Source organism: Anopheles bellator, chromosome 2 (genome assembly GCF_943735745.2).
Source record: "Anopheles bellator chromosome 2, idAnoBellAS_SP24_06.2, whole genome shotgun sequence".
In the NCBI taxonomy this organism is placed as follows: Eukaryota; Metazoa; Arthropoda; class Insecta; order Diptera; family Culicidae; genus Anopheles; species Anopheles bellator.
In genome coordinates this window covers 3,068,059-3,090,877 of record NC_071286.1, presented here as the reverse complement: position 1 = coordinate 3,090,877, position 22,819 = coordinate 3,068,059, and the positions used below count along the sequence as shown (strand labels likewise).

General features: G+C 56.3%; 6 protein-coding genes across 7 annotated transcripts; 1 reads left to right on the top strand and 5 right to left on the bottom strand.

Annotated features, from left to right (window-relative positions):
* Nucleotides 1–567: 567 nt before the first annotated feature.
* On the bottom strand, nucleotides 568–3,295 carry LOC131208984 (probable methylmalonate-semialdehyde dehydrogenase [acylating], mitochondrial). Its single transcript, XM_058201937.1, has 4 exons — nucleotides 3,133–3,295; nucleotides 2,180–2,383; nucleotides 1,968–2,121; nucleotides 568–1,888 (listed from the first exon to the last, which is right to left on the bottom strand). Exons 1-4 carry the CDS (start codon nucleotides 3,160–3,162, stop codon nucleotides 711–713), a joined length of 1,566 nt encoding a protein of 521 aa, XP_058057920.1. The 5' UTR covers nucleotides 3,163–3,295; the 3' UTR covers nucleotides 568–710.
* A 389-nt stretch (nucleotides 3,296–3,684) lies between these two features.
* Nucleotides 3,685–4,791, bottom strand: LOC131208985 (glutaredoxin-related protein 5, mitochondrial). The gene is made up of 2 exons (XM_058201938.1): nucleotides 4,235–4,791; nucleotides 3,685–4,162 (listed from the first exon to the last, which is right to left on the bottom strand). Exons 1-2 carry the CDS (start codon nucleotides 4,506–4,508, stop codon nucleotides 3,996–3,998), a joined length of 441 nt encoding a protein of 146 aa, XP_058057921.1. The 5' UTR covers nucleotides 4,509–4,791; the 3' UTR covers nucleotides 3,685–3,995.
* A 421-nt stretch (nucleotides 4,792–5,212) lies between these two features.
* On the top strand, nucleotides 5,213–7,853 carry LOC131208982 (serine/threonine-protein phosphatase 4 regulatory subunit 2). Its single transcript, XM_058201934.1, has 3 exons — nucleotides 5,213–5,421; nucleotides 5,513–5,701; nucleotides 6,191–7,853. Exons 1-3 carry the CDS (start codon nucleotides 5,214–5,216, stop codon nucleotides 7,711–7,713), a joined length of 1,920 nt encoding a protein of 639 aa, XP_058057917.1. The 5' UTR covers nucleotide 5,213; the 3' UTR covers nucleotides 7,714–7,853.
* Nucleotides 7,854–8,792: 939 nt separating this feature from the next.
* On the bottom strand, nucleotides 8,793–16,617 carry LOC131211875 (eukaryotic translation initiation factor 4 gamma 1-like). Its single transcript, XM_058205536.1, has 3 exons — nucleotides 16,183–16,617; nucleotides 14,576–16,090; nucleotides 8,793–14,431 (listed from the first exon to the last, which is right to left on the bottom strand). The coding sequence occupies exons 1-3, from the start codon at nucleotides 16,615–16,617 to the stop codon at nucleotides 9,704–9,706; spliced, it is 6,678 nt and encodes a 2,225-aa protein (XP_058061519.1). The 3' UTR covers nucleotides 8,793–9,703.
* Nucleotides 16,618–17,722: 1,105 nt separating this feature from the next.
* Nucleotides 17,723–19,710, bottom strand: LOC131211870 (uncharacterized). The gene is made up of 6 exons (XM_058205525.1): nucleotides 19,501–19,710; nucleotides 18,762–18,960; nucleotides 18,517–18,680; nucleotides 18,250–18,436; nucleotides 18,065–18,176; nucleotides 17,723–17,825 (listed from the first exon to the last, which is right to left on the bottom strand). Exons 1-6 carry the CDS (start codon nucleotides 19,708–19,710, stop codon nucleotides 17,723–17,725), a joined length of 975 nt encoding a protein of 324 aa, XP_058061508.1.
* A 435-nt stretch (nucleotides 19,711–20,145) lies between these two features.
* Nucleotides 20,146–22,599, bottom strand: LOC131209747 (tRNA (cytosine(34)-C(5))-methyltransferase). 2 transcript variants are annotated; one of them, XM_058202881.1, is made up of 5 exons: nucleotides 22,500–22,599; nucleotides 20,971–22,426; nucleotides 20,565–20,909; nucleotides 20,350–20,499; nucleotides 20,146–20,285 (listed from the first exon to the last, which is right to left on the bottom strand). In XM_058202881.1, the coding sequence occupies exons 1-5, from the start codon at nucleotides 22,569–22,571 to the stop codon at nucleotides 20,179–20,181; spliced, it is 2,130 nt and encodes a 709-aa protein (XP_058058864.1). In that variant the 5' UTR covers nucleotides 22,572–22,599; the 3' UTR covers nucleotides 20,146–20,178. The 2 variants fall into 2 exon arrangements, with proteins under 2 accessions (XP_058058864.1, XP_058058865.1); XM_058202882.1 differs by having other exon boundaries at nucleotides 22,506–22,571.
* Between the last annotated feature and the right edge of the window lie 220 nt (nucleotides 22,600–22,819).

Below are 22,819 nucleotides of genomic sequence, written 5' to 3'. Positions count from 1 at the left end.
GGCTCGATAGTGTGGCTCGAAATTCCGGACCTTCCGGCATTTCCGATGTTCCTGTCTCTGCTGTTCTCGTAGATGTTGCTTCTACCACCGAGGCCAATACTCCGGAGAGTATCGAAGATGCCGAGTCTGAAGCAGAGTCAGAGGACAGACGGCATCGATGTTTCAAACCACGAAGACGGTTGTCCGATGGGTTTGCCGTAGATGACGCCAACCTGGAAATCGTCAACCAAACCAAGCCCCTACAATCAAAAAAATAAGTTAATAATTTTCACAAATTTACAGAATTTGGTTGATTTTCTTTCCCTTTTGTCCGTTTTCGCATTGCCGGTTCTCTAATGACCATGTGGTTTCTTCTCTGACCCAGAACCAACATCGACATCGGCAGTCATCGTACGTAAGCTTGGACCGATTTTCAACATCAGCTTAATAGTATTAAGGACTTTTATGAATGCTATTAATTGTTCACCACTCTTTCGTTTGACCGTCCACAATCATTTCGGTAAAACCCCTTCCCTCTTCAACAACCTTTTCCGTCCACCTCCAGAACACCAAGCAACAAGATCGATACTTTTTCGAGCAAAGCATTTATTTGGCCACTCTAGTTCACTCACCGCGTTGTATAAAAACATATCATTTTAAATGCACTTTATCTGGAAGACGAGTACCGGTTGTTGTGGTTGTCGGTTGCGTAGTAGTTCTAATCAGTGCGCTCACTTCATCGTTGGCATAGCAACAGCCGCTTTCGTGTGGCTGACGTCGCCCTCACGCCACAGCTGCGTAACGGTTTTCGTTTGCGTGTAGAACTTGACGCCCTGCTTGCCGTAGAAGTGGCAGTCACCCAAAAAGCTGCCGCGGCTGCCGGTGAACGAAAACATGGGCAGCGGAACTGGAATCGGGACATTCACGCCCACCTGACCCACATCGATATCGTTCACGAACTTGCGGGCGGTTGCTCCGTTGGTGGTGAAGATGGCCGTACCGTTACCGTACGGATTGCTGTTGATCAGCTCAATCGCCTCGTCAATCGTGTCCACCGTCAGGCACACCAGCACCGGGCCAAAGATTTCCTCCTTGTAGCACTTCATGGTCGGCTTTACGCCACTGATGATGGTCGGTCCGACAAAGTTTCCGCCCGCGTAGTTGTCCACCTTAATGTTGCGCCCGTCGAGCACCAGCTTCGCTCCCTCCTTCACCCCCGATTCCACCAGCTCGTGAATGCGCTGTTTCGCCTGGGGCGAAATGACCGGTCCCAGGTCGGTTCCGGGCAAATGACCCGCGTTAACCTTTAGCTTGCGCGCCCGCTCCACCAGATCGTCAATCCAATTGGTGGCTTCGCCGACGAACACCGCCGTCGAAAGTGCCATACACCGTTGGCCCGCCGCACCGAAGGCCGCTCCAGCCAGCTGGTTCAGTGTGTTCTCTTTGTTGGCGTCAGCCATTACGACACCGTGGTTCTTAGCGCCCATGTTACACTGGACGCGCTTACCGTTGCGCCCGGCACGCTCGTAGATGTAGCGGCCAGCTTGATCCGAACCGACGAAGGACACCGCCCGAATGTCGGGATTGTCGCAGACAAAGTTTACTGCGTCGTGCGCCCCGTGGATCACGTTCACCACTCCCGGTGGGCAGCCGGCTTCGTTGAGCATCTCCATCAGCAGCATCGTGGCTCCGGGCACTCGTTCCGAGGGCTTGATGATACTCGTGTTGCCGCACGTAATGGCGACCGGGAACATCCACAGCGGAATCATGGCGGGGAAATTGAACGGCGCAATACCGGCCGTCACCCCGAGGGGCAGGGTGTACGAGTACGTGTCCATGTCCTTCGCAATGTTCGAAACGGTCTCACCCATCTGCAGCGACGTGATACTGCAGCAGTGCTCCACAACCTCTGCAACGGGAAATCGAGAGGGTGAAACCCGCCGAAAAACTGGCACCTTCGGCTCGGAAAAGCGAACCCGAACACTTACGCAAGCCCCGCAGAACATCACCCTCAGCGTCAACCAGTGTTTTGCCCTGTTCCTTCGTAATGTTTTTCGCAATTTCCGACATATTATTGCGGATGATGTGCTGAAGTTTGAACATCACCTGCTGCCGGGTCAGGATGGACGTCTGGCGCCAGGTCTGAGGGGAATCACGATGTTTCAGCAGATGAACTGCGTCGTAAGCTGGTTTTCCTTACCTTGAACGCCTTCTTGGAAGATTCCACGGCGGCAAGCATCTCGTCCTGTGTACATTTAGGGACACGCGTGACGAGCTCATTTGTGGCCGGATCGTGCAGATCAATCCAGTCGTTCGTCTTCGACTCAACGAACTTGCCATCGATGAACATTTTCGTCGTTGGCCCCGTGGCCGTGCTGTAGCCCCGATGGAGCACATTGCGGCACTGTGGAATGGATTAAAATCGATTCGAATTTAATGTTTGGGAAAGTCAGAAGCACCCTAACCTTGGGGGCACCTCTCACCCGATAAGGTTTCCTGTGTCCAGGGGTGTTGCATAAGGAAAGAACCGCATAAATGGTAAAAGAGAGGAGACCCTCCGGGCTCCGTGTGGCCCATTAGAATGACCCCTATATACATTGCATCGCATAGTCGCGCCAATTGAACTCGATTAGAACACACGATTGAGGCAGAAGTGACACGCCGGCCCGCGAGAAGGAAACGGACACTGTCCCGTGTTATTTCGGCCTCACTTTCGCTCAGGCCGAGGAACACACGCTTTACGCTCTGTGGGCTGATGTGGCAGCAGGATGGCCGTGGGGGCCAATCCTGCCGTGTCAACACTTCCGTCAAGCAAAACGCGTACAGATAAGACACAACATGTGATGCGGGAAGTCTAAATGATAAAACGCCAATATCTAAATGACAAACTGTGCCAATGTTCTATACAGCCGTACGCACCATTAATTTACATTGTATGAACCCCGAAACGCAATACGTTAGGCACGTGGGGAGCAAACGAACGATGGCCTTGAACCACGCTATATTAATAGAACATTTCACAAAAAGTAACTACACCTTTCGTTACGCAACCGATATTAACTACATTTGATGGCAAAAGATTGTCGGGGGCATATCAGCGATAAGAATGTCCTGCTTAAGAGCTCCCATCGATACAGTCCCATTCTAACTTACCTCGTTGGCAACAAGTCGTAGTAGAGCCATTCTGCTAAAAACAGACACACCTCCGGCGGATCGACTGGGATCAGTTACTTAGCGCGACTACACGACGATGGAACCGTGGAACACGAACCACGTTTGATCTGGTCACCGGTTCACAAAGAACTAAACCGGTTCGCGATCGAAAACGAGCCGCGGAACCGCAAGGCTATTTCGATGAACTTGAATTTGTTGCTAAAGCGCGTACGACGACGTCAGACAGCGGCGACGTAACTACCGTGGCGCGGTTGCGCGTGAAAGAGATGCAAGAGCGTCGCGAGTGCGCGGGTTGCGAACCGGTGCCGGTCGCGCGATATTAGCTCGACGGAACGCACACACGCGAAACGGCACGCTATCAAGTACGGAAAGAACTCGCCGGTTTTTTTGGTCCACACTTTTTTCATGTTACGATTTTACGCCTTTTTTATTCCTGTCCCTCAGTACTCTTGTTGCTGGTGATAATTAATGCTCAAAAACATACAGATTATTGAACGGTTGGTATTGCACCATAATGAGCAACCGATTCAACCTCCCGATGAAGCACGTGTAGGAAAATTGCTCTTCTTGCGGATATTTGTTAGATTTATTTCTATTTAATGCAATTTGGGACTACAGTAACAAACCTATTTGATATCTCTATCTGAGTAGATTATGGCGCTTTTAGCGTTTAAAGGCATAATTATTTGAATCCGTTCCGCACTGCTTTTGCTAGAGCCACCGGAAGGGCGCGTGAATGGGAGCCAGAGTAACAAAGTGCGAATGGTGCTTAATTACCAACGGTCCTTTTATTGCTTATCGGTAACCGCGTTCGTCGTCGTCATTCAACTATCAATCAGTCTCTACTTTTCCGCCTCTTTGACCAACGCACTCTCAATGCCGGCCTTTTTCAGTTCCTCGATTAGCTCTCCGTTTTGGTGCATCTGTAGCAGAATGTCGCATCCTCCGACAAACTCTCCGTTGATGAAAACTTGCGGTATTGTGGGCCAGCTCGAAAAGTCCTTTATGCCTGTGGCGGGAAACAAAGGGGGAGCATAACAGGTTAGGGTCGCATAAAACTCGCGGATTGAAAATGTGTTACCTTGCCGCAGTTCTTCACTCTGCAGGACATCGTGACTGTCGTAATTTACCGAATGCATGCGAAGGACTTGTACAACCGCATTGCTAAACCCACATCGCGGAGCGTCGGGGTTTCCTTTCATGAACACGACCACCTTATTGTTTTTCACCAGCTTTTCCACTTCCTTGGCATCGAGCGCACTTGCACTAAAGTTTCGGCCGGCGACCGACTGTATTAGGCCGCATCTGTTGTATCTTAAAAGATTTCGGGCAATATTTCTGCCGAGAACGTTCATTCTGTTGTTTTGACTGGCGCTGTGTTGTTATCTAACACGGAATGTGTTGACGTTCTCGGTATGGGGGAGACATGTTTAGAACGCCACTGGTACGTATACAAATGCACTTATTGCATGATCTACGAAACTTGCATCTTCCAAACAACAGTTAAGCGATAGTAAAATCAATAGGATGCGAAACCAATATTTAACGAACGCACGAACGATAGTCTATTGTTTTGAGAATACCAGAATCACTCGACATTGAGCTGTAAACATGTTGTGGTGGAAGTCGTTCGCCACGGTTTTTAAACTACCGTTAGATACCGCTAATTTGGTGAAAAGAAAGTTGTTATTTGGTTTTGCTGTACGCTGTTGTTCGACTAAGAAAAGATTTCGGATGGACATGCTCTGTCCAGCACACAAATAAAAGGATAGAACTATTTACACCACCAACAGCGGTGATGGTGTAATCTGTGCCAGGTCTTTACACCGTCTGGTGGGTTTATGGTGCCGAGTTCAATGTGTCACTCTCTAGAAAAGTTCACCTCACGAGGCACAGCCGTGAGTGGTGAATAGTTGGTTGGCTGGCGAAAAGGTGGATCCGCAGTTATACATCACTTTTGCGCTTGTTGCAGCTTGCTTACCGACCGACGGTAGCTGCCATAAGAGCCGCAGTTTCGGAATTGTGAGCCAAACGCCGATTGTCGTAGCATTTCAATGAGGATGGAAAATCAGGAAGAAATACTGCTTCTGCTGGAACGTTTTACAAAAGCCAAGCAAAAGGACATCCCGCGCGAGCTAGAGGACTACTTAACTTTCGTCGCCCGGACGGGCGATACGCTGTATCGCTGGGTGTTGGTGAAGCCGTTGTTCCGAGAAAAATTGGTTAATGTCATTACGGATTTCCATGACAACACGCCGAGCATCGCAGGTAAGTGGCAGCGGCAAACAACCCGCCACAACCGGAAACTGAACTTTCGATTGGCGATGCACCATGCCTAACCGGTCCGTTTCCTTCGCAGATCTTCCACCGTGCCCCAACGTCGATCCGTTCAACTATGAGCGAATGAAGCGAGCGCTTCTGGATCGGCTGGATTCTTTCAATTCGGCCCCGTTCACGGTGCAACGTATCTGTGAACTGCTGACGGAACCGCGCAAACAGTACACGCGCATCGATAAGTTTATGCGCGCCGTGGAGAAGAATATTTTGGGTACGTACGCGACCGCGGTCTGTGAGGATGGGCCTGGGGACAAGAAACAGAAAAACAACCACTACGAGGCAGCGCCGCACACTGCGATGTCATTCAGTTTATTTTTACATCGATTATATCTAAGAGGGGTGTGCGCTTAATGCGCTAATCGTCAAACTGGGCCGAAATCATGTGCAGCTGCTGCCGGATCACTTTACCAGCCGCGTTTCGGGGTATTTCCTTCACGAACAGCACTCCTCCGGCCAGCTGCTTGTACTTGACGACACGTTCCTTGACGTGCTCCACTATTTCGGCCTCTTTGAGCGTGGTGCCCGGTTTGAGCACGACGAAAGCGCGCGGCAACTCGCCGGCTGCCTCGTCTGGTACTCCAGCCACCGCCACATCGGCCACCTCCGGCAACTCGAGCACAATGTTTTCCAACTCCGTGGGTGATACCTGTAATTGCGGTAGGCACGATAAGTAATGTGTCATTTTGTTATCTTCCGACAGTCGTTAGCACGCAAGAACCGGGACGGCGGAGAAGCGACAGCGAGAATGATTCGCTGGACTCGATCGTTAACGGTGACATGGAGGTGAACGTGGACATCGAGATGGACAACGAACAGTTTCACCTGGAGGCGGATGCGCTGCTACCGGATTCGAGCGATCCGGTCGCTGTCCTGCATGACCCGCCGACTGCCGATTCCCCGGGCCCAGTCGAGCGCCCTGATAGTGAACTTAACGGCCGTGGTTCGTTTATGAACGATAAACACCCGTTCGAGCGGTCGGGCGATGGACCGGGCGGTGCGAGCACAACGCTGGACCATTCGCCGAACTCAGGTACCGCTGCCGTCGTCGATACGAACGAGAATGCTACCGATGGCGATATCGCGACACCGTTGCTAGAATCTGCTCGGGCGGGCGCAGGTTCACCGACGACCGAAAAGGAACCGACGGAGCAGTCAGATGATGCTGGGGACCAACCGCACGAATCGAAGCATGCGGCGAAACCCGTTGTCGCCGTCGAAAGTTCTGATTTAGCACCAAATAAACCAACCGAGAAGAGTGGGACAGAGACCGTAGCACCGGCAACGAGCGCAACGACTACGACGACGACGAAGAATACATCGCCAGAGGACAATACGTCGAACGTGGAGGAAAAAATTGAAACATCACTGACCCCGCCGACTGAGCCACCAGTCGCAGCAGAAACGGTCGATAGCAAAAACCAATCTCAGCAACCTTTGACAGGAAAACTGCACGCGGCCGAAAGCGACAAAGCCGAAGAGCAGCAAGCCGACGATGGAGAACCGCTGGCTAAGATGGTAAAGTACGACGTCGGAGCAGGGGACGCGACGGATTTAGTGAGCAGCAACACTACTTCGTCGGACTCGACTGATTCGACCGGTGGCAGTGGCGGGGATACAAGATCATCAGAATCATCTTCTCCGTCTTCATCTTCTTCGCCGTCGGTCGAAGAAAGACTCTCCACTGCCGAAGCAGCACCATCGGCGGCTGAGGTTGAAGAAGTGAAACCACCGGTGGTGAAAGAATCACACAGTGACCAACAGCCGGCGGTCGAAGAAGTCATCCCCAAAGCGATCGAATCAACCGAGGTATCCGTCGACGTGGCTGTCCTAGTGCCTGCTGCGATCGAAGAAGAGCAGCCGGCTGCCGCACTTGAAGACGCACAACATTCCAAATCCGACGAAGTGATCGGTGAAGCGGTAGAAGCAAGCGAGAAACCCGAACCGAGCGTCACTATGCAGACCCCAGCAGAACAGCCGTTGATGGAATCGTCGTCCATACCAGGCGAAACCGTTGCCGCTTCGTCGTTGGTCGCGAATGTGGAACAGGAAATGGAGCTCGCGGTATCGTCAAATATTGCCTCGACCGCCGTTGTGGCACCCGAGAGTGTGATGGAGGAGGACATGCCGGGTGCCGTGGATGAGGAGCTACTGGAAGAAGGCACAAAGGCGGATGATAATGTGATGGACATCGATGAGTCGAGCGTGGAACCGATGGATCAGTAATCAGCGGCTTCGGTTTCCCAAGTCCTCCCCCGACGCTTGTAGTCTCCGTGCCCACCGCGGCCCTTGATGCTGCTGCTATTTGTATTAACGCCTCTCCCCCTTAACTTTAATGGAACGATTTTTTCAAGTGACAAATATATACCGGATAGATCGATGGATAGACTCGTGAAAGTCGCTCCCCCGTGGGGCTTTTGTTGGTGTTTGTCTCTCTCTCTCTCTCTCTCTCTGTTTACCTGATTTCCTTTGACCTTGATGAGTTCCTTGGTGCGGTCGACAATGAAGAAAAATCCATCCTTGTCGTAGTAGGCGACGTCTCCGGTGCGAAGGTAGCCGCCCTCGACGAGCGTCTCCTTGGTGGCCGCGGCATTGTTCAGATAGCCCTTCATGATTTGCGGACCCCGAAGGTAAAGTTCGCCAGTCTGATGGGGTCCCTGGTTACTGCCGTCGGTGAGGGACACAATTTTGGCCTCGGTGTTCGGGTAAAGCTGCCCGCACGTTCCAACCTTCGTCTGATCGTACCGGTAAGGCGTGCAGAGGGTGACCGGTGAGCTTTCGGTCATCCCGTAGCCCTGCGCAATGTCGATATCGCGGCCCACCTTCTGGCGGAACTTTTCCTGTAGCTGAAGCGAGGCCGGCGCTGCCCCGACCAGTACCCCTTCGACGCTTGCCAGGTGATCGGCCGTTATCTTCGGGTGAGTTGCCAGAAACAGCAGCAACGACGGCACGACGAACAGGAAGTGTGGCCGGAACTCGACCAAACACTGAATGTAATCTTCGGGAATGAATCTGAGGAGAGCGAAACGGATCGTCGGGGCCTGTTTAGTCAGGAAGGGCAAATCGGTAATCGATCAAGGACTGCTTGGATGCTGTGCAAAATCCAAGGTCCAAAAGATGTCCACCAAAATCGGGAAACCGGGAACAGTGGTTAGGGCAAATTTGGTGTCCCCCACAACGTAGAGTACAAGGCTCATTGGTTGTTATTGCCGCCTTGGATCGCAATGTTTCATCCGTAGCGCAAGACACTAAAGTGATCGTCGCGCGGCCATGATAAGGGGATTTTGGTTTGGGTTTTTGTGTGGTTCACCAGATACTTTATTCGATAGTTATTTATAAATATATATTTATGCATGTAAATAAATGTTGTTCTTAACGGTATTCCATATTTATTAATATTATATTATTATTATTATGTTTATGCAATTTATGAAGGTGTTCAGTAGTAATAATGAGCGACAGCAGAGCAGAGCCGTTCACCACGCACACACCACGACAGCGGCGATTATCCGCGCGTGTCCTTTTGCCGGCCCTCCGGTCCGTTTAATTGTATTCCTAGTTTAGCAGCAGCAGCAACAACCCTCTTTCTCCCGGGCGGTGGCGGCCTTGGTCGGCTGCTGTGGCTGAGCGGTTGCTCTATCCTCCACTCTGCTGCGCTGCTTCCTACGGCGGCGGCAGCGGCCCAGCAAACGAAACAACGACCTCGCATCACGATCGCGCCCCGTTCGCCCGTCCGTCCGTCGCACACGCACTACTAATAGAAAAACAAAAAAAACTGCACACCACACCTTTTGTTACTACCTCCACTTTCGACTGTCGCGCTTGCTCGCCCGCTCGCGGCACGCGGCACACGTCCACAATTGGTTTGTTTTTGTTCTTTTCTTCATTTTTTAATCCGTTGTTGTAAGCTTGCATCGCGATGAGTGCACACTCTGTCTGTTCCGAATCGTTGCCGCCGCACGACGCACTGTGAACTGTGACTCTGTCGCTTTGCTGTCTGTCTGGCTGCGCGTGTGTATGTGTGTATGGGTGAGGAGTGTGCACTGTGTGCACTTTTCCCGCTTCTTTAAATCCACCGATTGCTACACGATAATAGTATTGTTTATAAAAAAACGAAACGAAACGAAAAACAAAGTCCGCCATCGGCGGCATGATCATTCGTGATCGATACCGGCATCATCGCACCGAACCGGAACGCGGGAACGGTGGAACGCTGTTAGTAGGGCGGCGGTACGGGCGTGGAGGTCTCCTCGTCCGCGCTGCTCTCGCACTCGACATTCTCGAGCATCGTGAGGAACTGGTGGGTCGACTTGAGGCAGACGCCCTTGCCGTTCGCCTCGAGCGGATCGTGCGACTCCTTCCACAGGTTGAACCCTTCGAATATCACAAAGCCCTCGTACAGGTTCTGGAAGATCGAGGTCAGCAGACTCTGCGGGTGCTGCAGCGCCACCACCATCCTCTGGACCGCGTACAGACACTGCAGCTCGCGGTCGGCCCGGCCGTGGATGCACCGCTGCAGCAGCGGGTTCCACCGCGTCATGTCCACCAGCACCAGTCGCTGCTCGTCGATGCAGTGCTCCAGGACGACCGTCGTCAGCGTGCGGATGAAGTCGTTCGGAAGCTGCCGCTCCGGCCCGACGTACTGCTCGATCCAGTCAAAGATCTCCATGTTCTCGGCCTCGTCGCGCAGGAACTGGTGTAACCGGGCGGCCACCGTCGCCGGGTCGATGGTGGACGGTGGCGGCCGGCGCCGTGGATCTCTTCGCGGATCGTCCAGCAGGTACGACAGGCCGGCCTGCTCCACGCACCGCACGATCACGTCGTCCCCGGCGGGGTTGTAGAAGTCGGCGAACGAGAGTGACGCCTCGCGCCACAGCATCGTCGTCGCGTCCCGCCCGTACGCGGCCTCGTAGCTGTGCAGGAGTGCCTTGAGCATCGCCCAGGCGTGCCCGTTGGTCGGCCCGAAGTTTACCGCCACCAGGTGGCGCACGTCGTGCAGTGTGATCACTTGATCGCGCACGAGCGGCCGGATAAAGTCCGCCAGGACCTCCCACAGCAGCGGCAGGTCGATGATGATGTCTTCCGCCTCGCGCAGCAGCTGCTCCAGCGCGTACACGCAGTCGCTCCGCGTGATCATGCTGCAGCGCAGCAGCTCCATCACCAAGTCGATTGCGGCCGAACGGAACGGCACCTCGCGCTCGATGTTATCGCGCAGCAGCAGCAGCGGCAAGCCGAAGTAAAAGCCCGGCTCGATCAGCTGCTTGATTTCATCCACCAGCACCAGCAGCTCGCCCGTCATGGCGTACTGCATCGTCTTCGAGGTCAGCTTTTTCAGCGCCGTCTCGATGTGGTCGTCGATCTTCGGATACGGTGGCCCGCCGCCGCACGCTGGCCGCCCTCGTCCTCCGCCTCCTCCTCGTCGGCCCGTTTCCGACGACGACGATGACGATCTACCGCGGCCACCGCCGTTGCCACCGGTCGCAGCAGGAGCACCACTCGGGGCCACATTCTGCGGTCCACCTTTGTCGGCCGCAGACGACTGGGTCGTGGTCGTGCTGATCGTCGACGATGGCTGAGGAGGAATCTGAATGTGTTGGTAGAACTGACCGGCCGCCGAGGACGACTTTCCGCGGCCACCATCGGCGGAACCGCCAAACGCGGGGGGACCCATTCGGCCGTGCTGTTGCTGCTGCAGTTGCTGCGCCTGCAGTTGTTGTTGTGCCTGCAGTTGTGCCTGTTGCTGGGCCAGGTGCCGTGGGGCCAAGTTCGGGCCGCCGGACGAACCCCTGCCACCACCCATCGACGATGGCGGTGGTCCCATCTTCCGGTCCCGATCGCGGTCCATCATGCGATCGCCGGAAGACGGTTCGCGTGACGATCGCGAGTAGCGATCCTCGTTCTGACTGCTGCTACTACCGTAGCGAGTGTATCTGTCGCGCTCCATCGAACCCTTATGGTGGTACCCGCCGCCCGAGTCTTTGCCGCCTCCGTAGCTTTTACTGTGGTCGCCGCGATCACGGTCGTTACTGTCGCGATCGCCACCACCGCTGCTGCTGCTGCTGTTGGGGGGTGCGTTCGACCCCAAGCTCGCAGCGCCCGCCGGTCCGCCCTCTTCGCTGCCAAGTGGGGCGAACTTGTTGTTCATCCACTTGTTCGTCTGGTAGTTGGCCGCGCGGCCCAACTGTGTCGTGTCCACGTTCATCGACAGCACCAGCTTCTTTGGATCGATCGATATCTGGCGGTTGTTGCCGCGATTGCTGGAGATTTTCTGGAACCCATCGTCGTCGATCTGCAGGCGGCCACCCTTCGCGTTGCCGCCCCGATCGTTACCGCCGCCGCCGCCGCCACGATCACCTCGACCGAGACTTCCCTGATTGTAGCCCGGGCCGCCGCTTCCACTGGATCCACCGCCTAGGGAGCCGCTGCCACCGCTGGACAATTTGGAGAACGGGCCACCCGGTGCGTTGCGCGATCCGAGCCGACCGCCCATATCACTGCCACCACCACTGTCCTTGCCGCGCGGCATAAAGTTCATAATTGTAACTTGGTTCTGTTCCGTCTCCGCTTCGCGGGCGATCTGCGAGATCGTCTTCGGGTTCAGATCCTGCCGCCGCGGTATCCAGCCGCTATTGCGCAGATCGATCAGATCCTGGATCATGAAGCGAATCCGGCTGCTGATTCGGTACCGGTCGCGATTGCGCACCAGCTCGTCCAGCACCTTGAAGTAGCCGGTCAGCACCGTTGTCTGCTGCTGGCTGTTATTGCCCCGGCCGCCGCCATCAGTCTGTGCCTTGCCCTCGCGCTCCATCTTGCCGCCGATCGTCGTCAGCAGCTTGCAGAGACACTCGAGCGTCTCCTCGTTGTAGCCGCCCTTCTCCTCCTTGATCATCGCGTCGATGCAGTTGACCATGATCTTGTTGCGCAGCAGATCGTCCTTGTACAGCTCGCCGATGAACCGCACCAGGCCCACGGCCCGCCGGCGCGTCTTCAGCTCGTCCTCCTCCAGCTGCAGCTTCAGCTCGTCGTACTCGTCCTTGCTCAGGTCCTCGCTCGCCGCCAGCTTCTCGTGCTTCTCGCGCGTCGCCTTCGCCTGTTCCTTCCCTCGCTCCTCGAACTCCTGCTGGCAGCGCTCGATCAGCCGCTTCTTGAACGTGGACTGGTGGTCCGCCACCGCGATCAGACCCACCTCGCTGCACATCTTCGAGTACGCCTCGGCAAAGTTGGGCTCCGAGATGGCCTTCTCGAACACGAGCTGGATGCACCCGTCCAGCTGCTCGCTCGTGTCGATCTTCAGCGCCTTCACCTGCTCTATGAGCTTGCCAAAGTTCTCCGGCGTCAGCTTGTTCAGGATGCTGCGGAACGTACGCAGCAGCGTCTGCAGCTCGTCCTGGCCCTGCGCGTCCTTGCCACCGGCGCCACCGGGCTGCTGCTGTAGCACGTGCGACGGACGCCACGCGTTCGCGCACTCGTTCAGCTTCACTTCCTCGTTCAGCGTCACGGTCACCTTGATCAGGGGCGGTCCCTTCGAACCCGCCTTGCTGCCGCCACCACCCATGCCCGATTGCGAGTGCTTGTTCGCCTGCATGCCGCCGCCACCGCCACCGATACCCGACTGGCTGCCGCTAGGGCCACCGCCCTGCTGCGATGAGCGCTTCACGTACGCCTGGCGCATCGGGCCACCCATGCCTCCGCCGCCTCCGCCGCCGCCGCCACTCTTCACAAAGTTCGGCATCAGCGAGAACTCGTTGATCTTCTGATTGCCGCCGTACGCGTTGCCACCGCCTCCCATGTGCAGGTGGCTCGGGCCGTTGGTCTTCACGAGCACCGTCTCCAGGTTGTTGGGCAGATTGGTCGGCTTCTCGAGGGCCGGTGCCGCGTTCTTCAGCTGCAGCAGCTGGTCCTTCGAGTACTTCTTCTTGCCGTCCGGATTGCCCGGGCTCCACTGGTCCGCATCGTAATCGATCAGCGTGATCGATTTGGACTTGACGGCCGGCGGCACGAGGCTTGGCTTCGGTTTCGGTTCCACATCGGTGCCACCGTTCGGGGTCACTGCCGCCGCTGCCGCCACCCGGGCGGCCAACGCGGGTTCCTGAGCGTTTGTTGTCGCTGGGACGGGGGCCACCTCGACGCCATTCTGGTCCTGCTGCAGCTGGTTGGCCGCCGTCACCGTCACCGTTACGACATTCCGATTATCGTCTAAATTGTTGCTACCGCCGGCGGCAGTCGTCGCCGGTGCTGCTGTGACGGTGGCGACCGGAGCCGCGGCAGTGCTCGAGTTCGTTGGGGCCACGCTTTGGGGGCCGCTAGCCGTCCCACACTCGTCGTTCCCAACTACCGCCGTGCGCTCCGGGTGGTGCTGGTGGTGATCGGTCTGTTGCTCGACTCGATCCGGCGTCGATCGCTCCTCCGTCGCCGTTGCTGGAGGCGCCGGCTGCTGGTGCTGCTGCTGCTTGCTGACCACTTCACCGTTGCTGCTATCGATCGTGCTTAAGTGTCTGGTGTACTCCACATTATTGTTATTTATAATATTATCATTATCTAGGTGCTTATCACTAGGTTCCTTATTTAAAATGTTTTCCCTCTGCACTGCGGCCGCTCGATCGGTCTCATCCCTGGCCGCTGCCGCCACCATGACTGGTGGCGCCAGTTGTTCCGTTTCCACTGCGACCGGCTCATCCGTGACACCGGTCGTCGTCGTCTGTTGCTCTTCCGCCTCCGGTACGCCGTGCGCTACCGGCTGCACCACCGTGGCTTCCCGCAGCTCTTGTTGTTCGCCGCTGTCCTCCAGCAGCTCCGTCTTGGCCTCGCCCAGCTCCAGGTTCGCCATGCCGTCGGCCAACTCATCGCCACGCTCCTGTCGGTGATCCGTGTCAGCGATCAGCACGTTCGCGTTCCGTTCATCGTCGGCGGCCACTTCTAGGGCTGCCGAGGTCGCACCGTTCGCCTCGATGACCAAGGAGGGAGCCACGGACGCGTGTTGCTCCATCGGTGGTGGTGGCACCGAAACCGGCACCACGGGCACCACCACCGGGGCAATGGGGACTGCCGCCGATGGCGGAACGAATGGTTCCGCATCGGTTGAGAGTACCGACGTCGTGCGATATCTCCGGTCGGCCGTCACGGGCGGGCCCAGCACGGGCGGTGGCGGCTCCGTCAGGTAGTTGCCGGCGTGATGCAACGCCACCGGCAGCTCGCTACCGTCGCCGACGCCCACGAGCACCGGCAGATTGCCCTGGCCCTGTCCGACGGCAGCGGCATGCGCGGCCGCCGCCGTCTGCGCTGCCGCTTGCGCCTGTGCTTGCGCCTGGACCTGTGCGGCCGCCGCCGCTGCGGCTTGCTGCGCGGCCTGCGCTTGCTGTGCGGCCGCCTGCATTGCGTACGAATGGTGTTGTTGCTGCTGTTGCTGATGGTGCCGCGGATGATGATGGTGCTGTTGCTGCTGCGGAACATGCATCTGCTGCTGATGCGAGTGCTGCGGATGCTGTTGCTGCTGCTGCTGCTGCGACGGATGATGGTAATGGTGCTGCGATTGTTGCTGCTTCATGTGCTGCTGCTGCGAATGGTGCTGCGAGTGATGCATGGCCGCAGCACCAACGCCAACGTCGGCCATGGGCTTCTTCTTTTTCGACGTGTATTGTATGTTGGGAATTTCCACCGACGGACCGTCGGACATAGCGGACACCACGGGTGTGCCCGAGACCGTCGTCATGTCGCCGGCGGATGCCGCTAGGTGCGGTGGCAGGTGGGGCGGCGGATGGGAGTGATGGTTGGCCAGGGCCATCTTTAGGCCACTCACCACGTACATGTCGTGCGGGTGGGGGGTCGATGAAGGAGGCGGACCCGTGGGAGGCGGTTGGTGCTGCTGCTGTTGCTGTTGGTTGGTCACTGACACCACCGAGCGACCGCCGGACATATCGTGGCCACCACCGCCACCCATTTGCATCTGAATCTGGCCGTGCGTCGGCGGAGGCTGCAGGTGCAGATGCGCCTGTGGTGGGGGTGGTGCCATCGTGGCCACCATAGTTGGTGGCACACCGTGGTCCGAAGGCTGCTGTTGTTGCTGCTGCTGCTGCGGCGGCGGAGGATAGTCGGAATAGTCCGAGTCGAGCTGTGGAGGAGGAGCTGACTGCGGTGCCCCGCTGGAAGCGGAATTCGTGGACACACTTCCGGACCCGGACGAGGAGGACGCCGACGAGGACGCGATCGGCGAGTCTTTGAACAAGTTCTGCATGATGTCCGTGCCGGTGTCCGGATTGATGATGGGGATGGCGTGCTTGCGCCGTTCACGCACCGTCGGAAGCTTGGCGGCCGGTTCCCCGCCGTGCCCCACCGTGCCACCGGTGGCCGGTGGGCCCGACGGCTGCTGCAGATGGGGCGGCGGCGCCAGCATGCTCGGCATGGGCGAGAAAGAGGCGTGCGGTTGCGACGACACGACCGTCACCTGGGAGGCCGAGGCCGCCTGAGGGTGCTGCTCCAGCTGCTGTGCCAGCTGCTGCTGCGGGGCCTGCGGTGGATGCATGTGTTGCATCATCTCGTGCGAAACCTGCATCGGGGCCGGCTGCTGGTTGGGCTGCGGAGGCTGCGACAACGGCACTTGCGAGATCTACGGAACACGGAAGCAACGGGTGTGTATGAGAGAGAGCGGTTCGTTTTCGGGCCGGGGCACGCGTCGGCGGTACTCGGTCGCTTCCTTACATTAACTAAATTGTTCTCCCCGCCCGGCTGGCGGCGGCCGCCCGCTTGCTGGTGCTGGTTCATGACCGAGTACATGTACTGCGGGTGCGCGGGATACACCAGGTGGAGGTTGTTCATGTTTGGCCACGGGCTCGGTAACCGCTGCAGCGGCGGCATGTAGTTGATGGTCAGCGGCACCTGCTGGAACGGGGTTAACGGCATGCCACGCGGGCGCGACGACTGGCCGCCACCCGCCCCGCGGAACACGGGCTGCTGTGAGTAGATGTTCTGATTCATCATCGCCTGCTGCGACGAAAGCTTCATGTCAGGCTGTGGCGGCGCCTGCTGTTGTTGTTGCTGCTGCTGCTGCTGTTGCTGCTGCTGCGAAGTCGGTGTCCCCGAGGGCATGCCCCGTAAGACGGCACCGGGCGGCAGCGGCCCTCCACCACTTTGCATTTCGATGATACGATGGACGTCACACCACCACCACCAGACAGAGCATAATTATTTGCCGGCCACGGTAAGTTTCATTGAAACGCTGCGAAAACGGAACAGTGCAATGACCGCGGTGGCGAAAGAAAAGGATCAGATTCGTGCGTGCGTTCGGCAGCGACAGGCAATTGACTTGACACAATATTGGTCCCGCTGGCTCCCGGCGACACGTTACCAACCGGAACAAAACATAGCGACGGTCGCGCGAGCGAGCGGGACGGCGATAGAGTGAGAGAAAAAAAGTCGGGCGAAAAGCGTGCGGTGGGCCCGCCGTCGCGCTTTCGCTTTTCACGGCTGCCTCCACGGGTGTCTTACCTAGCCTATCGAGGAGCCACGCACATCCCATCGGGCCTTCGAACGCGAACCCAACTGGTATGCGCACCATAAAGGGCCAGCCTCCGGGAAAGCGAGAAAATAGAAGCAAATATAGGTTATCTGCCTCGACGAACCAACCAGGCACCTGCTGTTGCCCGCAGAGAGGTTTGTCTCCGTCACCGAGCTGCTGCGTGTGTGCCGAGCGATGACGAGCACGGCGCAACGGCAACGTTCGACCCGCGGCAAGGTGTACCCGAGTGCGAACGCGCGTGGCTTGCTGGCGCGACGATTAATCGCGTGTCTTCGGAGCGAATTCCAGCAGCGTTTCCGTCGGTGCACACTTATTTTTACCACAAATTCATCGCGGTCCAGCAAAAAAATTAGGCCGTGGAGCAATTTTGACAGCTAGTGACGTTCGCATCAAATCGATTTGATTACGTAAAAAATGCTGACCGTTTGCCTGTCCGCCGCACGCCACTAGCGCCACGCTGGCAGCACTGCCGCGGCTGGCAGCCCGGACGGCACGGGCCAGCGGCCGAACTGCACGCCCTTCCGCGCCCCGGGAGGTGGTGGAAAAAATCCGAAAAATTGGCCACATTCGCCAACGGGCCCCAGTCGGGTCGGCCGGTTCGGTTTGGGAGGCAAACTGGCTGCACCGAAAGTCGACGCGTAACGGTCGCGTTCGTACGTCGAGCTTGAAATTCACTGACACCGCTGACCTCCAGTTGACCGTCGATGGAAATGGCCGATCCCCTCACGATGCGGAGAAATGGTTTACACTGTACGGTGCAACACTCGAGACACTGCTCAGAACGTAGCGCGGTTTGCTGTGATGCGTTGTCGGCTGAACACTGGCACTTTTGTTACACTTTAGCATTATTCGGCTCACTGTGGTAACACATTATTTTTTTCTTTCTACCGGCCTCACAACGCACACTTTACCGCGGGCAGAGAGGGCAGAGCGACAGAGAGAAATTCAAAATTAAGAGAAGTGACCGTTAGAAAAGAAACCCGTTCGCGCCCCTTTTTTGCATGCAAAGGTGCAGTAATTTAAAAGAAATGCCCGATTCGGGCGAAAGAAAAATTGTTTAAATACCTGGGTATCGATACTATGTGGTTTTTCGATTTCAGGACGGAGTGCAGAATCCCGTTCAGTCCGTAGATGTGGAAATACGGAGGAATGGTGAGGATGGTTTCCTTCTTGTTGACTGCAAAATTGGGGAGCGAGAAAAAGTAACATTGTCAAACCTGCCCCGCTTCTTAATCACCACGGGCACTCACTGTATTCCGGTTGAAAGTATTTGGAAATCGTCGGGTGCGAGCCTTGGGCCAAGTTAGCTACAAGATTGTAATGGGTCAGCTCGACTCCCTTCGGTAGGCCCGTCGTCCCGGACGAGTACGGCAGGATGGCTGTTTGATCACAGTCGATCGTGGGCAGTTCGCTCGTGTGGTTTTCCATCAAGAATTGCTAGTCGAAGAAGGGCGGTACGAACGGGGGTGTCGTTAAAAGTGCCGTAAGAAGCATGCCCGCAGAGTGCAAGTCCGTACCTCGAATCCGTAGATGTTTTTCTCAAAGTCATGCTTTCCTCCGACACAGATCGTACCCTTGTACTGCTTCACCTTCAGTTTAAACAGCTCCGCTACGGGTAGCAGCATCGGCAGCGTGACGATGACCGTTACGCCGGCATTTTCAAACTGTCGACACACTTCCTCTGTGTTTTGCACGGGTAATGAAAGACATTAAGAAATGGGCGGTTCGTAAAGTGGACAGGGGCGCCCTGCGTGGGACCTACCCGGTGTGTAGAGCGGATTAGCGAAGGTTACGGCCAATCCAGCCATCAGGCCACCATGCAGCGCCGGGACAAACTCAGGAATGTTGGGCAGTAGCAGCCCGAGAACGTCGTGTTTGCGCATGGCGCATCCCTTCTGCGACAGTAGACCGCAGGCCATTCGTTTTACCATCTCGTAGGTCATACCAAAGGTGTACGACCGCTTGGAGGCACCACATGTCTTGGAAGAGGTTAGAACAAGAATACTGTAATGATCCTTCGAACCCTTGCGTCGGCGTCGCTCGTTGTAATTAAGGGAAAATAGAAATACAAAGACCCTATCATTGCATCATCGATCATTGGATCCGCCGCGATCACGATCACGGGATCGCTGCGAAGTGTGAACCTCGCATCAGTTCCGCGGTGATTACGATCTCGATCAAAGTACAACGTACAACACGATTCAGTTCCGGGCTGGTACGGGGTGCGAGTGCAAAACGAAAATGCTGCAGCTTATCGCGTCCGTTATCAAATTCCACGAATGACCCACTAGCAACGTTGTTGGGGGCCAACGCACACCCGGCTTCTGTTTCGGCAGTTGGTTGGCTTCGGCGAGATTACGCTGCTTTTTCGCGTCATCGCGCGGTTTTGGGGTTTTCTCACATTGCAAGGAAAACCTTCAAATGGGCAGTTAATCACCCCCACACAACAAAATCAATCACCCACACACACGGCTTCGTATTTTTGGCTCCACGATACTCACAATGGCTGGCTGGTTCGCGTACTTTTCGTACCCCTCGAAGATGTACTCGGTCACACTTTTGCGCGGAATGTCCACCTTGCCGAACGGGGACTGAACCACGTTGCGTTCGTGGGTCGCGGCGTGTCGCCGTTGCAGCGCGGCGCTACCGAACGCACCGGTACGCCGTGTGACATCCGTGGCGGACCACGCAAATAGACGGCGGGAAATCATCCTGGTTTTCGGCGGTGGCGACGAGGGCGGATAGAGAGAACGGCTTTCTGCACGGTCGGGAAGCTTTCGGTGCACTGATTGAGATTGCTGGAGTGGCACGAAGCTGTTGCTGTCACTGTTTGCGCCTGAGAAGATGCCGCCACCAGTCTGAAACCGGCCAAGGTTCGCCGAGGCTAAGGACGAACGCTGATGCCGCTGGGGGCTGGGGTGGAACCAAGCTGCTTATCAATCTCGCTGCATTGCACGCGGCGGCCCTGATTAGGGACGGTACTAGGAAACAGTGGCACGCGATACGTGATTAGGTGGTCTCTATCGATCACAGACTGCTCGTCGAAGGGGTTAGCGTTAGTTACTTCCTGGAGGGTGGACTGCACCGACGGCCCCAATCAGCCGTTTTGTTGGTTCAAGAAAACTACAGCTTTTGGATGGAAATACATTTTATTGTTAACCAAAGATTTGCGGTGAGCACTACTCGTCATTCGATACCGTGTCCACCTCATCTGGCTGCTCTTCTGTTGGGGCCGCACCGTCGGCAGTGTCTTCGAGCTGAAGTTTGTCCTGGAATTTGTTTTTCTCTGCAACAGACAGCAAGAAAGGTCAAGGGTGCGAACTGACAGAGCGCGCCGATCGGTGGCTTACCGAACTTTGAAACATCGCCACCGAGAAGCCGGAGCAGATGCACCGTGTCATGCTGGTCGACGTACGCCCGTAGGCTGAGCGTACCCTTCCAACCGACGGTAGCCAGTGGGAGATCCTCCAGCTGACACTCCAGTATGCAGCAGCCGGAATCTGGTGGAAAATGGATGCGTTAATCGGTTGATCGTACCGTTCCGTAACGGAGCTCACGGGGTTACCGAAATCTTTCAGATTCTGTTGTGTTTTCTCCGCTAGCGAGGAGATCTCGGGCGGTCGAGTCGGATCGGTGCAGGAAAGCAGTTTGATCAGATCGTCCGGCTCTACCGTCACACGGCGCCGCTGGCCAATGAATCCGTTCACGTTGGTGAGTCCTTCCGATGCGAGACGGAACTCGCACTGCATGTTCCGGTTGTCGCACCGGACGAACGTTTTCACTCCCAGATTGATAAATTTGACCCGTTTCTCGTTCCGCTCCACCACGTCGCGGACGGTGCCGGTACAGAAGTAAATGTTCTTCTTCTTCCCAACGCGGCAGCGGGTTAGGAAATTGCGTGGATCGAAATCTGTCGGTAGAAAAAGTAAGATCAATTAACGATCATCCGCACCCTTTGGCGGCCCATTTACCTTTGTCCAGCTCGTAGAAACGATTGATCGAGGCAAACACTTCTTCGTTCTGGTCGAAAAACACGAACGGATCCTCTTTGAAGCCACGCATGAAGCGAGCCTTTTTCGGTGCCGGTGGCGCACTGCCCTCTGACTTCGGAGTAGTGGTTACTTCACACTCACTGTCGGCCACGGTCTCCCAGGGTAGCGTTTTTTTCTTCTCCAGCAGCGCAATAAAGAATCCACCCGTATTTTGGTGATGCGGCAAGATGCGCAAACACCGATCGAGATGATACTTCTCGGTCGCCTCCTCCTCGGACGCCGGCGGAAACATATCCGGCCGGACGACGGTGCGCTGATTTTCCGGTACCTCCGCGAACGATTTGTAGTACTTTAGGTCCTTGGTGGCCGGTTCCCAGTACGTCATGCCCTTGCGGTACCGGAGCGTGGGAAGAAGATCGGCACAGTCGACGATCTCTAGTGCGCCCTCGCTCTGCTTCAGCAACCGGTGTAGAACCGCTTCGTTTTCGATCGGATTGAGCGAGCAGGTGGAGTAAACGAGCTTCCCACCGACGGCCAGTAGCTCGGCGCCACGCTTCACGATGCGATGCTGCAGCCCGTGCAGGTTGTTGGCCTGGTTGAGGCTCCACTTGGTCCAGATGTCCGGATTTTTGCGCATCGTTCCGTCGCCCGAGCAGGGCACGTCGCACAGGACGCGATCGTACAGCAGCGGCCCGACAGTGCCGTCCGGTAGTGTGACTTCCAACGTCGGAAACGACGCACTGTCCTCATTGGTCACCATGAAGCAGGGCGAGTTGAGGCGCTTCGCCTGGTGCACCAACATGTAGCAGCGGTTATTGTCCACATCGTTGGCCATCACGAAACCGGACGGGGATCGGGTCGACGGGCCTTCCGGGACCGCGCCGTGCAGGGCTTCGATTAGCTGTGCCGTCTTCGAGCCCGGAGCAGCGCACATATCCAGCACCCGGTGGTGCGATTGCACGTCCAGCACGAGGGGCGGAATCATCGAGACCGCCTCCTGGCGGCTTATGTTGCCCGAGTTGGTCTCGGAGATGAGAAAATTGTGCAGCTTAAAGAGCGACTCCGAGCGGCGAATATCCTTGCGCGACAGCTCCAACTGCCAGGCCAACTCGTTCGGGTACCAACCGAGCGAGTGGGGTGGCTCCACCGGCAGGTGATCGGTGGCTTCTTCCGTCTGCTTGCGCAACTCGCCCGCCGCTCGCAGGTATTCGGTGAAGAAGCTTTCTTTCGTGATTTTCAGCAGCAGCTTCGCCTGGGCCTTCGAGCCGGTTATGCGGAACGTGACCGGTAGCGTACGCCTTAGGTGTTCCATGAACTGCGGCCACTCGGATTCTTCGCAGACGCGCTGGTGTTTGTAGTACGCCTCGAACGACTCATTCTCGGGCACAATGCTTTCGTACGGCTTTTCGCGCCGTGCCGGTCGCTCCTCTGTCGACTGGGAAAAGATGGTGGGCAAGGGACGCTGAACAAGGACACTTGTTTGGAGTGGTGTTGCGCACGTATCTTACCTTGGCCTTATTATGGCGCTTTTTCTTCGCGAACGGATTCTGCTTGTTGGTCATATGCTTCGGTTTCCCCATTTTCACGTTGCACGTTGTTTTCGGTACGAAGCGAACACAACACAGAATGCCGGTCGCGCTGTCACTTTTTACGCCCGTTGCCACGGTAATCGGAAGCGAAATGTCAAACGCCCGTCAGCCGGGAGCGCTGTCAATTTTGGGAGAGTTCAAACAAAGATCGTTAACACCTTCACCCTATTACTGCCTTCACCCTATTACACGTAAGCTTTTCCATCTCATTGTTAATTCCAACTTATTGTTAATTTCTT

Coding starts and splice junctions, on each gene's coding strand:
- LOC131208984 (XM_058201937.1), bottom strand. CDS start 3,162: ATGGCTCTACTACGACTTGTTGCCAACGAG. Junction 2,384..3,132: donor TACGACTTGTTGCCAACGAG/GTAAGTTAGAAT, acceptor TCCATTCCACAG/TGCCGCAATGTGCTCCATCG. Junction 1,889..1,967: donor TGATGTTCTGCGGGGCTTGC/GTAAGTGTTCGG, acceptor TTCCCGTTGCAG/AGGTTGTGGAGCACTGCTGC.
- LOC131208985 (XM_058201938.1), bottom strand. CDS start 4,508: ATGAACGTTCTCGGCAGAAATATTGCCCGAAATCTTTTAAGATACAAC. Junction 4,163..4,234: donor GAGTGAAGAACTGCGGCAAG/GTAACACATTTT, acceptor TTCCCGCCACAG/GCATAAAGGACTTTTCGAGC.
- LOC131208982 (XM_058201934.1), top strand. CDS start 5,214: ATGGAAAATCAGGAAGAAATACTGCTTCTGCTGGAACGTTTTACAAAA. Junction 5,422..5,512: donor CAACACGCCGAGCATCGCAG/GTAAGTGGCAGC, acceptor TTTCCTTCGCAG/ATCTTCCACCGTGCCCCAAC. Junction 5,702..6,190: donor CGTGGAGAAGAATATTTTGG/GTACGTACGCGA, acceptor ATCTTCCGACAG/TCGTTAGCACGCAAGAACCG.
- LOC131211875 (XM_058205536.1), bottom strand. CDS start 16,617: ATGCAAAGTGGTGGAGGGCCGCTGCCGCCCGGTGCCGTCTTACGGGGC. Junction 16,091..16,182: donor GGGAGAACAATTTAGTTAAT/GTAAGGAAGCGA, acceptor CGTGTTCCGTAG/ATCTCGCAAGTGCCGTTGTC. Junction 14,432..14,575: donor GGAGATATCGCACGACGTCG/GTACTCTCAACC, acceptor TTGGTCATCGAG/GCGAACGGTGCGACCTCGGC.
- LOC131211870 (XM_058205525.1), bottom strand. CDS start 19,710: ATGATTTCCCGCCGTCTATTTGCGTGGTCCGCCACGGATGTCACACGG. Junction 18,681..18,761: donor TAATCCGCTCTACACACCGG/GTAGGTCCCACG, acceptor TGCAAAACACAG/AGGAAGTGTGTCGACAGTTT. Junction 17,826..18,064: donor CACATAGTATCGATACCCAG/GTATTTAAACAA, acceptor GTGTAACAAAAG/TGCCAGTGTTCAGCCGACAA.
- LOC131209747 (XM_058202881.1), bottom strand. CDS start 22,571: ATGGGGAAACCGAAGCATATGACCAACAAGCAGAATCCGTTCGCGAAG. Junction 22,427..22,499: donor AGCGCCATAATAAGGCCAAG/GTAAGATACGTG, acceptor ATCTTTTCCCAG/TCGACAGAGGAGCGACCGGC. Junction 20,500..20,564: donor ACAGAATCTGAAAGATTTCG/GTAACCCCGTGA, acceptor ATTTTCCACCAG/ATTCCGGCTGCTGCATACTG.